The sequence below is a fragment of the Triturus cristatus genome, chromosome 12 (genome assembly GCF_964204655.1).
Source record: "Triturus cristatus chromosome 12, aTriCri1.1, whole genome shotgun sequence".
NCBI classification, from domain to species: domain Eukaryota; kingdom Metazoa; phylum Chordata; class Amphibia; order Caudata; family Salamandridae; genus Triturus; species Triturus cristatus.
In genome coordinates this window covers 63,294,231-63,308,300 of record NC_140595.1, presented here as the reverse complement: position 1 = coordinate 63,308,300, position 14,070 = coordinate 63,294,231, and the positions used below count along the sequence as shown (strand labels likewise).

At 50.9% G+C, this 14,070-nt stretch overlaps 1 protein-coding gene across 3 annotated transcripts in view; it reads right to left on the bottom strand.

Moving 5' to 3' along the window:
- Positions 1-14,070, bottom strand: part of DOT1L (DOT1 like histone lysine methyltransferase) — a 252,978-nt gene that overhangs the window by 82,644 nt on the left and 156,264 nt on the right. For all 3 annotated transcript variants that reach the window (XM_085638968.1, XM_085638970.1, XM_085638969.1), the window contains exons 20-21: positions 13,571-14,040; positions 12,480-12,615 (exon numbers count right to left, since the gene is read on the bottom strand). In XM_085638968.1, the coding sequence (XP_085495094.1) occupies positions 12,480-12,615; positions 13,571-14,040 (606 nt within the window). The remainder of the gene's footprint in view (positions 1-12,479; positions 12,616-13,570; positions 14,041-14,070) is intronic.

Genomic DNA, 14,070 nt, shown 5'->3' with positions numbered 1-14,070 from the left:
CCACCTGTGCAAAGTGATAGAGCGCCAGTGGGGAAGGTAATGGCGAATCCAGCCACCCCCTGGGGTGCGGTGGGCCTGAAACAGTGGACTGAAACAGCAGACTAGGAAGGTTTTGAGGCAGCGGTGGTAGGGGTGGCGGTTGACTGATCTACCCGCTAGCCCTGGGACCTACCCTGCGGTTATACAAATTGCTCTGCCCATGGAGGATGCGGGGCCAAGAGCATAATGAATGGTGCATCCCGCCGCATCTTTGCCCCCGGCAATTGCTTGAGAGAGCACCTTCCAAGCCTCCGCTAGACACTGTGGCAGCACCTGCGCCACCGTGTCCCACACAGAGTCGGAACAGAGGGCCAAAAGGCCCATGGAGAAGCAGAGCCCTGGACACTCTGGCGGTAGGTGCTGTGCGATGAAACTGGGGTTGCCTTGCATGCAAAGGCGCCCCTGTGTGACTTTTAAAGTGTGTTATTGAAGGGTAGCAGCAGCTCTGTAGAGGAGGCCGCTGCTGAAGCACTGCAGTTAGGAGATTTGCCCTGATAGGCACTGTAGGGAATTTGAGGTTAGTAGCCTCCCCTATGCCACATCACAGAAGGAACCCACCACCTCCGTGGCTACGGAGGGGGACAGCGTATCAGGGTGTGGAGATAATTCGAGCTTGCTGGGATCTTCCATCTCGTCAAACTAGTGTAGATCAAACCAGAGCCAACGGCGGCGCCGAGGCCGGAGCCCACGGCGGTGCCGAGGCCGGAGCCAACGGCAGCGCCGAGGTAGGAACCAATGGCGGCGCCGAGGCCAGAGCCAACGGCAGCGCCGAGGCCGGAGCCAACAGCTGTAGCGACGAGGCCGGAGCCAACAGCGCCACAGGGTATCTTGCCGGCGTAACCAGGGCCAAAGGCAGCGGCACGGGGGCAGAACCACCCAAGGGGTCCGCTGGGCCCAAAGGTGCTCCGGAGGGACCCGATGGGGCAAAGAAACGGCCCATTGCCGACAGACGTACCTGTACTTCTTCCGGAGGCACGTACGGTCCCCAACAATGCGGGTAGCCACAGGCAACGGAGGCCCCAAAGGAGCCGCGGGGGAGTGACCACCCGCCCCCTCCACCGAGTCCCACGACCGGTGAGGGGTAGGCGAAGAGCGACGCCGCTCCTTCGACCTTTAATGGCGCTTGTGACTTACCTGTCCCCGATTCCGATGAACGATAGTGTCGGCTGCGCCAGCGATCCCTCGACCTCCCACGGGAGTGGGACCTTGAGTGGCGCGGTACCGAGTGCCGGACCTTCAACAACTATCGGGAAAGCTCCCGCAAGTCGTCTGCGCCATGGCCCGACAATCGGGGCATGCCTCGGGGAGATGACGTGCCCAAGCAGAATAACACATGTTGAACGGGTCCGTCACCGAGATGGTCAGACAGTAGTCCCAACAGGACTTAAACCCGGGCATCCCACTGCACCAAAAGTCGAATTATCGATAAAAACAAGATACAAGTCTCATAAACAAGTCAATTTTATTGACCAGGAGTACCACTCTCTCTCGGATCTGCGCTTGCTTGCGCGGAAAAAGAAAGAACTGACGTCAGCGCGCGTGGGCACATCTAAGTAGCTCCGATGACATAATCTCGGCGACTACGACACCAACGACGTACACGGAGCTGCACGACGATGCCTACCGATGCGCAGGGGTATTGCTGACGAAAACTTTCCAGATCCAGTCTGATGCCTGGGGATATTCTAAGGTAAGGAATCTATCACGAACGTGTCACTTTCAGATATTAATTAACCTCTTAAATTAGGTCGTTGGCTTTACCTTTGTATTGATCTGGTAAATGCTGCATTATCTTTTCCAGTTCATCATATTGTGCTCTGTCATAACGTGCCAGGAGGGCTTGCACATTGGCAATACGCCAACTATTAGCGGCTTGTGACGCAATTAGTTTGCCTGACGCATCTATGAGCTTTGACTCCTTAACAGGAGGAAGTGCGTCGCCTGTGGCTTTTGAATTGGCTCGCTTGCTGGCATTAGATACACCAAGGGAGTCTAGGGGGACTTGACCTTTAAAATAAACTGATTCCGTAGCATGCCTTTTAACATTGGCAATGTATTAGTTGATTTTTGGGATGGAGCGAAAGTTTTCATGAGGAAATTCTCCTCTAATGGGTCAGTGTGTAATTCTACACCATGATATAGAGCAGCTCTATTGATAAGCAGTGCGAATCCACATTGGGTGGTGATGGTCTGGAAGGATATAGGTCCGGATCATTAGAATTGTCTGGGTCTTTATCGTAGTTGTTCCATGGATCTGGGTCTTGTGGTAGGGTGTGATGGTCATTATCCCCATCCCCTTCTGTATTAGTATCGTCATCTGTGTCATTATCCCTCTGTGGGTCAGGGGAGAAATGAGGTAGTGGTGAGTTATATGGAGATATTATTTGTCTTTAACTTTTGGCTCTGAAGGTTTATCTTTGGGTTTCGGCTCCGAAGATTTGGGCTTGGTTATTGCCGGTTCCGAAATCTTTGGTTTATGAGGTTACGGGTCGGAGTCTTTCGGTGTCGAAGATGACTTTGGTGCCGGTATCGAGGCATCGGTTCCACGCCTGGATTTGGTTTTTGGTGCCAGAGATGGAGTTTCGATTCCATGGAGACGGCTCGATCCCGAGCCAGAGGCTGTGTCTTTCGGTTTCAAAGCCGGCACGGAGGGCGGGGCACCTGAACCATGTTTTTGTTGTTTCCCTAGGCCCGAGGGCGAAGGTAGTACCAGAGCCTTCCTGGGTTTTTCGGTGACTTGGGGCTTGTTACTCACAGTTCGTTGAACCTGGAGTGATGCGAGAGTCTTCCTCCATGTCAGAGTCGTCAGCTTCAGACACAGAGACTTCTTCCTCTTGATTGGCGCTGTGCTGATGAGTCACTCTGTTCTCCAAAGAGGTCCGGCACCGGGCTACTGCCTCATTTCGAGACATCGGGCCCGACGGTCACAAATCGTTTTCTTCGATCGGAATGATAGACAGGCCTCGCAGCTGCTTTCTTCATGCTCCGGGGAGAGGCACAGATTGCAAACCTCGTGTAGGTCTGTGTGTGGAAATTTTGCTCCACAACCGGGGCATTTTTAAATGGAGTCTGTTCCATCGACTGCTGGCGTGGTCGGCGCGGGTAGGCCTTGCGGCCCGAGTCGAAACTCGATCGAAGTGGCGGGATTTCAACGATGCGTGTCGAAGGGGAAAACCGTGATCAAAACAATACCATCGAGGGGAATGACTGCGCGTTGAAAAGTTCAAAGACTATCCCGAACCGGAGCGCAGCAATACACATCCAAACCCGATGGCAGATGAAAACAATCTGAAGATGGAGTCGATGCCCATGCGCACTATCATCCTATGGAGGAGTCACCTACCTCGTGACTACAAAGACTGCTTCCAGGAAAAAAACAAAGTGCAAACATCAGAGCCCAACACCAGATGGTGATCTATGCAACCTACAGCTCACATGCCTCAAACACAACGTGAGGGTATGCTGCCCTCATTAAGCTACTGCAGAAGTAGCACCTAGTGTAAGAAGAACATTAACAGATCTAAAAAAGGTAGAATCATAGAATTGAAACTAAGTCTTAGTGTGTAGATCTCCCAAGTCAATAGGTAAAGAGGTGCCTACTGTGGCATTTTTAATCCCACTGAGGCACAGAATTCCAGTCCGTTCTCACCTCAAAGAACTCTCACATAGGTCAAAAGTCACAGAGGTACAAGTTACTTACCTTCGGTAACTATGTATCTGGTAGAGACGATTCTAGCCGCAAATTCCTTAACGTAGAATTACCCCAGGCGTGAGACTGGACCCAGAAAACTTTCTTGCCCAGCATCTCTGCTTGCCGGGAGGCAGAACCACGCAACTCTGCCCCGACGTCCTCCGCGGGCGTGACGTCAGCGAGGTCACATAAGCCCCATCCCGGCGCGCTGACGTCAGTTTACTTCGGAGAACTTTTCCGTGCCACAACGCGGAGCCATCACAACAAAAATGAGGAGAGCATGGTATGTATGTATGTGCGGTCTTATATAGCGCTCAAATTACCCTTGGGCATCTCGGCGCTTGCATTGGGAATCCGTCCTGGTTTTTCCCTGTGAGATAACCCGTACTGGGCATCCCCAAGGTGAAAGCCAGGCATCCCGCCACGGGGGGGGGGCTGTTGTGGAGATTAAGCAAGCTTGTTGCCCAGAGCTGCATAGTGTGAACTCGTGCTTAGAGTAGGCACCGAAGCGAGAATTATCGAGTCCGTGGACAATTGGGCTCCAGACCCTGCCGCGTCGGGAATCGAACCCTGGTCCCGGGTCTGACCTCTGCTTCAGGGTATGCCTCCTCTAACCAGTGAGCTACACTTCTCCACCAGCATGGGAACAGTTTGCGAAAAAACCAGAGAAACAAAAAGGTAATAATCACCACCAGGTGGTACCAAGGCACCAGAAGGCCAGAGCAGCGAAGCCATAGCAAGAAAAGCACCACTCCGTGTTACCACTTCGCAAACCAAGGCGAGAGCCATCCTGGAGGCACAAGCATGTGAAAGCGCCGTGACAGATGGAGAGAGCGAGAGAGAGGGAAGGTCTGCAACCACAAAGGGAAGGGTCACAAGCCCGGAACAGAGGAGCAACAGCAATCCATCCCCAGACTACACTGCCAAGGATGGCCATACCTTCTGAAAGGTGAAGGAACTCAAAGGACAGGTAAGCCATCCGCAGACCACGGTGCCAAGGAGGGCCATAACCCCTGAAAGGAGTAAGAGTGCAAAGGACAGGAAAAAGAACCCCTAATGAAGAAGATCGGTCGGGGATAAGAAACGCGAACAGAGGAAAAAAGCAAAGTAGGCCCTCATGCTGGAGAGAAATCAGCTGGAGGGATGCCTGTCCGGAAGAAAACGAAGAGGACACACAGAGAAGACAAGTCACCCAGAGGGAGACGACGGCAGAAACCCAAGCAGAGGGCCCTCGCAGAACGGGGAGGAAGACCGGGTCGTGAAGGAATCTGCGGTTAGAATCGGCTCTACCGAAGGTAAGTAACTTGTACATCTGATAGAGACTACTAGCCGCAGATTCCTTAACGTAGAATAGATACCCTAGCCATAACCAGAAGGGAGGAGGGCTTGCGAGAGAGCCTCCCCACTAGGAGAGACATAGGGCCCCAGCAGGGGACATGTCACAGAGCCAAGAAGGGAAATGCCAGGATATCCTAAGCCCAACCAAGGGAGAACTGCCTAACACCCCCGCAGGGGCAGACACCGCCTGAAAAGCCTCAAGGACCACCTCAACCCCAAGGGGGAAGAGGTAGAGCCGAAGGAAGGGCCCACCTGAAGAAACACAGAGACAGAAAGAACTGTACACACACCAGCCGCACACAGTGGACAGGGCAGGGACGGCTGCACCGCCAAAAGTGCAGACGAAAGAAGAAAGGCACAAAAGAATACATCAAAGGCCACAACGGTGTAGGAGAACAAACAGGCCTGTACTGGCATGCACAGCCAGCAGCAGACAACACCACGGAACGGTGCACCCAGGATAAGCTAGACGCCAGCCGAACGCCAGGGCCAAGAAGGGCCAGGACACGCCTCAAGGGAGGGGCCGGCACACACTAAGGAAGTGGAACCAGGCAGAAAGAAAGAAGACGGAAAGACGGGGGACGGACCAAGCCGTCCACCATCACACAAAAACCAGGGAAACCAGGGCACACTATCCCGGAGCCAGGCATGTCGACAAAGGGCCACCAAAGAAGCCATGGTACGACCAAGCACCTCCGAAATGTCCAGAGCCGAGCGAAGAATAAAACCCTGATGGAGGACCTCCAGAAGATGATCCGTGGGGAAATGGGCAGCTAGATCGCCCATGCGCAAAATTCCCGCCGCCGTGGAAACAGCCCGAGCGAAGGCCTCTGTAGGGCCCCGCAGCGGGAAAAGCAGTTCCCCTCTGTGGGCGACGGCTGCAAGCTAAGGCAGCCGTGCCCCAGTCCAACCGGAGGAAGGAAAGGCCAAGCCCGAAAGGGGGAAGGGGGACCGAGGAATGGGGAACCTGAGGTGCCTCCGGCGAAGACTGCGGGCGCGGCGACAGCGAAGAGCCGTCCTTAGAAGACGCCGGGGAAAAACCCACGATGCGGCGACCCGTCTCTGGAGAAGAGGAAACCAACAACCGCCGAACCTCCGGAGAAGAGGGGGTGTCCAAAGACGAGTCAACGGCCCGGCGCCGTAGAGTCCGCGACCGGCGACATGCCAACGTTGACCGGCGCCGAAGGGGAGGCCGGAACGACCTCCGCCACAATGCGCGGCGCAGGAGACCAAGGCTGGGTCGGAGCCGGGGGCGGCGATGGAACGGCGCCGAAAAGGCGTCGACAACCTCCAACGAGGTAGCCGCCTGCGTGGAGGGACGAGGGGGGCCAGGGGACACGACCCGACCCATAGCCCGCCCCTGCGGCGCCACCAGGGATAGCAGCCGCCGGCGCCTGAGCGGCGTCACCTCGGACAAGGCCGTTGCCTGCCCAGAGGACCGAGGGGGACTCGAGGACACGCCCGAGCCCCGGCAACATCCCGCGACACCACAGGGACCCCCGCGGGGGTTTGCGGTGAGGGAGAGGCGCCGTGGTCCGAAGGAGGAAACCCCGAAAGGCCGCACCCCGACGGCACCACATCCTCCGAACCTGGATCCGAACCAGTCGGCGGCGAATCAGCCGGCGACTGCGCAGAAGGCCCCGCACGCGGCAAGGGATCCGCAGACGTCCCAGGAAGAGGAGGAGAAGAAGAGGGAAGAGTCAAAGAGGCCTGCAAGGCCGCCGCATAGGCCTCCATCTGGGCTCTGGTCTCCCCCGCGCCGGGGAACAGCGGATAGGGTGGCGACGCACAGGGCCGCACCAACCACGGAGAACCCATGCCCCCAACAGGCCGGGGACCAGGCCCCGGGACAAACTGCGACACTTACCCACAGGTGAGCGATGCCCTTGCGGCCTGGGAGAAGGACGATGTCGGAGACGGACAAGGCGGTTCTTGAAGCCGTCCGCGGGGGACAGATACAGTGACGACGCCGACCTGGACATGCGTGCCGAAAGGAGTTTCATCCGGCGCTCCCGCCGGGACTTCGGCTTTATTTGCGGACACGCCTCACAGTCTGTGGAGTAGTGGTGCTCCCCCAAACACCACATGCAGATGGGGTGAGGATCCGTTGCCGACATCTGGCGCGCTTAAGACGAGCACGTCTTGAAGCCTGAAGGCATTCGCACACGGTCCGAGAAAAACGCTCAAAAGCGGAAAAAGAAGGCCTGAAACAGGCCAGGGACACGATCCGGGTCCGCGTTGCACGAGGTAAAGAAGAAAACTGGCGTCAGCACGCCGGGGTGAGGCTTATGTGACCTCGCTGACGTCACGCCTGCGGAGGACGTCTGGACAGAGTCGCGTGGTTCTGCCCTCCAGCGCACAGAGATGCTGGGCAAGAAAGTTTTCTGGGTCCAGTCTCACGCCTGGGGGTAATTCTACATTAAGGAATCTGCGGCTAGTAGTCTCTATCAGATTAGTGTACCACCTATTCACGAAGAACAAATTACTTACATTTGTTAATGCTTTTTCTGGGAGGGACTATCTAACTGCAGATTCCTCACCTTAGAATATTCCCAAGGTGTCAGACTAGATGGGGAAAATATTGGACAGTACCTCTGTGCTGCTGGTGGCGTCGGTCGGCTTCGTATCATTATCAAACTACTAAGTGATGGTGCAGTGCCCATATATGCTCCAACCTGGTGAGCTGACATCAGTTTCTTTCATGACTATTTCCACACCAAAAACCCAGAGCCAAGTCAAAATGAATGAATCTTTGATCCCTGTGCAGCATCTATTGGGATATTTTAGGTGAAGGCAAGGTCGATGAGGAATCTGCGGTTAGATGGAGTCTCTACCAGTTAAAGCATTAAAGAAGTAATAATTTAATCTTCTGACAGATACTTCTAATTGCAGGTTCCGCACCTTAGAATTAATATCACAGCAATACCTCCCCAGAGGTGGGTCTGAGAACTAGCTCAAACCAAAAAGTCCTGGAGGACCGAATGGGTGAAATGCCTGTCTCGATGGACCAGACTGTCCATGCAGCAGTGCTTTGTGAACATGTGGAGTGACACCCACGTGGCAGCTTGGCAGATGTCTAGGACAGGTTCCCCAGTGTGCTAAGGGAGTAGTAGCGGCCTTGGGCTTTGTGGAATGGGCTTAAAGATCTCAGGAGGCTGCTTTTTAGCAAACGCATAGCAAATCTTGATGTAAAGTACAAATCGTCAAGAGATGCAGATGGTTGCTTCTGCACCACCATGCCCATTTTCAACCCATTGAGCCCAATGAAGAGCCGATCGTCCACTCAAAATTCATGGTGCGATTGGTGTAGAAAGAGATAGTTCTCTCTGGGTCAAGGCATTGGAGCCTCTCCTCCTCCTTAGAAGGATGAAGTGAGGCAAAAAACATTGGCAGCGTGATGTTCTGGCCAACATGAAAGGGAGCGACCACCTTCAGCAGAAAAAAGGCACCTGTCCGAAGAACCGATTTCTCCGGCTAGTGTACAGAGGGTGAACAGACCCTCCTTGAAGCCTGCTGAGCCTCCTGGCCAAGGTAATAGTCTTTAAGAAGACTGCCTTGATTGTCAGATGCATCAGAGGGCAGCTGTGCAAGGGCTGAAAGGCAGAAGACATGAGGTATGTCAAAACTAAATTGAGATCCCACTGGAGCATAACAAAAGGGCAGGAGGGAACAAACGTTCAAACCCTTAAGAAAATGCACCACAACTGTTGACTACAACATGGAGGGTTGATCCAGGACCATAGAAAAGCCAAATATAGCTGAAAGGTCATCTTTAACAGTGCCCAGGGAAAGGCCTTGCCGGACTAAAGTCAACACAAACAGCAGCATTTTCGACACAGATGGACAAGGGGGGTCAACTTGAAGTGAGGCGCCACAGACCACCAAGACCAGAATCCTCTGATCACCACCTTTCCCAGATAGTCGCCCCTCCAGAAGTGTTGCATCGGTCACCACTGTCAGCTCCAGGTGGGGAAGGGAGAGGGGTCTGCCGCTGTCTTCTTAGAAATTTGGACCACGTCAGAGAAATCCCCCTGGTCAGTGCCAACTGGGACTTCAGATCCCACTGCAGAGCCTGCATGTGCCACTGGGAGTGCTTCAACAGCAGGATGCAGGAGGCTATCAGAACCAGCGGACGCAGACTCAGTCTCACCAAAATCCAGGGTTGAAACATCAGAATTATAGCCTGAATGTCCTGGACTTTCTGCTCCGGAGGATAGGTGCAGAACTGCACAGTTTAGAATGGCTTCGATGAAAAGGAGCATCTGTGAAAGAGTCAGGTGTGACTTCGATATGTTAACAGCAAGCTCTAGCAGTTGCAGATGGTTCACCGTAGTCTGGAGGTTGGTGATGACTGCTTGGGGCAAGCCAGTCGATGTAGTGAAGACTAAAAAAAAACCTGACCTCTGAAGGTGTGCTGCAACCACCACCATCACCTTAGTGAACACATGGGAGGCACTGGTAAGGCCAAAGGAGAGCAATCTAAACTGGAAAGCCTCACAGCCTACCATGAACTGCAGGTAACACCTGTAAGATTGCAGGACGAGAATGCCGGGGGTGGATCAAGAGTGCCTGGCTGGCAGCAGGGACACCTCTCAGCTCCACTTGTCCTGAAGGCATGCCAGAGGGCCCCAAAGATGAAAGAACAGATGACGAATGGAATGCTGAACAAATCAAACATTCATCCCCAGTCACAGATCTGGGTTTAATCGATCATTCTTTTGCTCACCCCAGGTTGGACCCAACCATATGCAAATCAGTCTTGACCCTGCTCCCTATGGGAACAGTCCAGCCCGAAGTGCAAGGCCAGGTACCTCCCTGGACCGGAAACAAGCATCCTGGGACCCCATACCATCCAGGCTAGCTTGAATTCAGTGGCACAGTAAGCACAAGACCCACGGCTGGGCATACCCTTCCCACTTAAGACGACAAAAGCAAAAAAAAAAAACAGATGATGGATGGAATTCACCACCAGTCACAGATCTGGGTTTAATCCATTGATCTTTATATTTTCCTCACCTCACTAACCCAGTTTGGACCTAGCCATATGCAAATAAGTCTTGACCCTTCTCTTTCTGGGAACAGTCCAACCCGAACTGCCAGACCAGGTCCTCCCTGACCGGAAACAAGCATCCTGGGACCGATTGGGGGGTATCATTTATGTCTCTTTTGCTTGGTGGCCCAAAGATGACATGCATGGTATCACATAATTTTGAGTTGGGCAAGAATCACTCTGGGAAGCGCAAGGGGATCTGGCGGTCTATTCCGCAGGTGGAGTGTGGGAGCCAGGCCTTGTAGGACAGTGCTTGGACGAGTAAATAGAAGAACACTTCAACTTCTTTTTTTGCGTCTTGGACTTACCAGACTTCAAGGAAGATGTTTTGGAGTAGGAAGACTATCATTCGCTCGTTGCACGGCCCAGAGATCTTCCTTGGGAATCAGGAATAAGAAAGAGCCTTTTTCTGCACTGCCAAGAGCTTCCGCACCAGCTCATGAATCTCCTGGGGGTGAATTGACTTGAAATTGGCTCAGACCATGGGGTCGTGGCCAGACCCCAGAGAAAGACCAAGTGGGGATCAAACACAGACATCAGTCTGTGACATTGCACACAAGGTTTAAATTTTAGAGGCTATATGCCTAGCAGACCCGGCACAATTGCTCAAAAGGAGTGTTGACAAAAAGTTGAAAAAAAAGTGACAGAGGTTGTTCTCCAGGACAGCGCTAATGGCGCAAAAAGAAAGGAACTTACGCCAGCGTGGCGCATATATGGGCACTGTGACCTCACTTCTAATTTGCACAACATAAACACAGAGAACTGACGTCACCTACCAGCACACAGAGGTACTGCCCAAGATTTTCCGGATCCAGTCCGACGCCTGGGGAATATTCTAAGGTGAGGAGCCTTCAGTAGAAGTCTAAATCAGAAATCACTCCATCTTCTCTTTAGGGGTTTGAAGCAATATATAAATGCCTTTGCAAAACAATTTTAAGGGACTACAAAAGGTTGGGTACATTTAGCAACAGAATATCGTGGTTACACCCGACGCATGCTTACGGGTATGTTCACCAATATTTGTAAACGGCAAGGCAAGCTTTACTTGGGACAATCTAATAGCTCACCACGCAACAGTCAATGCTAATTTATTAGACAGTTAAACAGTTTGTGTTGTTTTCCACTGTACATATGGCATTCTACTAAGGATCAGTTAGAGATTTTATTTTAGTAAAAACTAATACTGGAGCTCAAAGTGAGGAAGTGGAGTCATTCAAAGAAAAATTTACTGGCAATCCTAGCTGATCACGAGTACTTTTTATAAAATTCAGGATCAGAACTTAATTGCCTTGTCGTGGGATTTAGCACAATTTTTTATATTTTCATGATAATAAACAGGTCAAAAGAATGCAATTTTTTTTTTTACCTGTAACTTATGTAATCAAAGCCCAACACCACAAACAATGTGCTGTGATCCCACTTTAATATGTCATGAAGAAAGGAGGAAAGAACACTGCAAGCTTTACCATCGGACACATAGGAAATTGTCACTTGTAGGATCAAGTTATCTATGCAGGTCCTTTTTCATTTCAAGGTTGAATTAAGGATCTAGATGGGCACTTGTTAATTTTACACCTGGTTTCGAGGATCAGAGGGTAGATTGCTTACGAATTCAAAAACAATGCTCGTGATGTAGAACAAGGATTACACAAAAATCATTCCTATACGCATAACTGAGAAAGCAGAGGCAGAAACACTTAGGAACTGATAATATAACCAAATAGCCCAGCTACGTCTGACCCACTAAGGTGGTGGTACCGGAAATGGAATAAATGCAGGTTTGCAAATGTTAAGGACAGACTACACAGGAAGCTGAAGGAAACCGCTGACATACCAGATATAAAAGTCCCTTGTTGGTTCATTTTAAACCTCCAGAAAGACTGGCCTGTAACAGTTTGCAGTTTAATCACCAGATAAACGCAGGCGACCATATCCATTGGTCACAACATCCCAGCACAATAAGCACAGTGATATTTATTGGCTTGGGACAAGGGTGTTATCATAGACATTTGTCTTTATGGCATGAGCGGTCTAGGATGCACAGGTTTCAAGCTGGATTATAGCCATGTTTCCTCCAATCTGAAGCCCGTTTAGGCAGGCAATGAGGTTATGGGAAAACTTTTTTTGCAGGGACATTAGAAAATATTGGTTACAGGTTCTAGGCATTACTTTAGTGGCAAATAATATTATGCGGTTGACCGTGAAAGTGGGGTTACTGCTTGAGAGGTTATATGATTAACTTGTGCAGAGACAAGAAATACACCCCCTGAAATTTGGATCTTGATTATCAAAGAAACGTCCCTAAAACATTAGGCTGCTGGTTAGAAGCTCAGCAGAATACAAGACCACACACATCGTTACCTTCTCGCTGTTCCGCTCTCCTGAAGTCTGTAAGGCCGCTGGGGAAGAAGGTCGAGTTTCCTGAGGACTCGACGGAATGCTGGTTGTTATACTGGAGTTGTAGCAATTAAGGCCGTTCTCCCTAACATTTTCACTTCTGGAAATATAGGAGGGGAAAAAATTTAAATAAAAAACGTACTTTTCAATCTGGCTTGGTAAATTGCCAACTTCCAATCCCAATTTGAATGTCTACAAGCATAACGCTGCGTACTACCTACTGGCATCATGACAAAGAGTGTCAATCAGTTAGGAAACAAATGGAAAGAGATAACATGCTTCATGTGCCACAAAGACTTGAATATTCTGTAAAGCATCATGCACATCCTTTTTATGTCCCACAACACTGTGTACTTCTTTAAGTACCAAGCTACAACTGCTGTCCTTCAAGCACAATGGTAAATGGACCATGGGAAAAAACCAGCATCTAGAGGATAGCACATTTCAATATTTCTAAGCTCCCTTCACTTCCAAAAAGCTCCCTGGCATCCAGCATTGGCTTCACTCACTAGGACTCCCAGGATTTCTTTCTAGCACCATGACGCACTTGACCTCCCTCAAGGATCAAAGCAACCTGTCAATAGTTAGGCGTATAAGGTAACACTGGACTCAAGCAAAGCTGCATTCTGCGCCATTTTTAAAGAAAACAGCACCTCTAATTTATTTGACAAGCAGGAAGAGCAACAATTTAGATATCACTGACAAGCTCTAATAGACTTGGAATCAACTTAAATCGACAAGGCTTGTGGGCCTTCAAGTGCAGCGATGCACCCAGTCATTAAGTAATACATAAAATAGTACCACTAACATTAAAAAGCCTAGTGCTTCGAAGTTACTGCAAGTGGCCCACCAGTGCTCTACAAAATAATTCAATAAACTCCATTCCAGATCATAATTGAGGTATCAAATTTCATGCAATGTGTGTTATGGTCATAACCGACCACAAACAATGTATTGTTACAGACCTTAAACAACAGATTGCCCAAAAAAACAACAGAAGATCATAAATATCTGAGAGTCTACAAACACCCAGGCATGGTAAGGTCATTGCTCACCTCTGCTCATGTGCCGCTACTCTCCCGTTGATGGCGTGGTCCTGATTTAGATGTCTTCGCAAGGCGATCTTGGCTGGCGAAAATCTTGTGTAGTCAGGAATAGGCCAGTTGGAGACCCTGTCCGCTCTCTGCCTGCCGTTATGAGTAGGGGTACCAGGAACAATCTCTTGGTCTAAGTGGGATGACAAGTACTGAGGTGTGCTCTGCTTGGAGGATGACCGACTTTGGGAGCCGTTGGTCTCATGAGAGCTGGAGTGGCCATTCAATGAAAGTTCTGAGCTTAAGCCATTCATGTGAGGCAGCGCAAACTTTGAGCACTCAAAATCGAACTGGTAGCGACCATTTTCTGCATCATTCAAAAGGCTTTTGCGGCGAAGGTGCACAGGCAACATATCTTCAGGTGTGGTGTACGACTTCAACTGAAGAAGCTCCTGCTGCCTTTGGCTCTTTTCTAGCTCCACAATGCTTATCTTAAAGATTAATGAATATTTGAGACAGAG